Here is an 840-nt window from a genome sequence, read left to right on the forward strand (position 1 = left end):
GTGTCTGATTCTAGAACCAGTGTCCAGAGCGTCTGATTCGTGTTTGATTCTAGAACAGTATAAAACGCGTCAGATTGGAGAACTGTTGAATAGAGCGTCTGATTCTAGAACCAGTGTCCAGAGCGTCTGATTCGTGTCTGATTCTAGAACAGTATAAAACGCGTCAGATTGGAGAACTGTTGAATAGAGCGTCTGATTCTAGAACCAGTGTCCAGAGTGTCTGATTCTAGAACCAGTGTCCAGAGTGTCTGATTCTAGAACCAGTGTCCAGAGCGTCTGATTCGTGTCTGATTCTAGAACCAGTGTCCAGAGTGTCTGATTCTAGAACCAGTGTCCAGAGTGTCTGATTCGTGTCTGATTCTAGAACCAGCGTCCAGAGTGTCTGATTCTAGAACCAGTGTTCAGAGCGTCTGATTTGTGTCTGATTCTAGAACCAGTGTCCAGAGCGTCTGATTCTAGAACCAGGATACAAAATTATTTCAGAATCGCTCAATATAGCATCTGATTGAAAAGCCAGAGTGCCTGGTTCTAGAATCAGCGTAGAGAGCGTCAGATAGGAGAACAGTATAGTATATGTATATGTTTATGTTTTCTGGAACAGTATAGTGTCTGATAGGAGAACCGTTGAATAGAGCGTATGATTCTAGAGCAAGCGTCTCTCACCCCAGGCAGGTATACTGCTGCACCATGGTCTTATTCTTGGCTGTCAGTTTGAGATCTAGAACAGCCGTCGTAACACTGGCCAGGGGAACGATCCGCACACAGACGCGCTTCTTCTTCCCGACAGATGCCTCTGTACACACACACACACACACACACACACTCTCACACACACACACA

General features: G+C 45.5%; 1 protein-coding gene across 2 annotated transcripts in view; it reads right to left on the bottom strand.

The window, feature by feature from the left end:
• Positions 1–840, bottom strand: part of LOC107560609 (multivesicular body subunit 12A-like) — a 6,786-nt gene that overhangs the window by 2,198 nt on the left and 3,748 nt on the right. For both annotated transcript variants that reach the window (XM_016244838.1, XM_016244837.1), the window contains exon 5: positions 664–793. In XM_016244838.1, the coding sequence (XP_016100324.1) occupies positions 664–793 (130 nt within the window). The remainder of the gene's footprint in view (positions 1–663; positions 794–840) is intronic.

The sequence above is a fragment of the Sinocyclocheilus grahami genome, unplaced genomic scaffold (assembly GCF_001515645.1).
Source record: "Sinocyclocheilus grahami isolate Dianchi unplaced genomic scaffold, SAMN03320097.WGS_v1.1 scaffold734.1, whole genome shotgun sequence".
In the NCBI taxonomy this organism is placed as follows: Eukaryota; Metazoa; Chordata; class Actinopteri; order Cypriniformes; family Cyprinidae; genus Sinocyclocheilus; species Sinocyclocheilus grahami.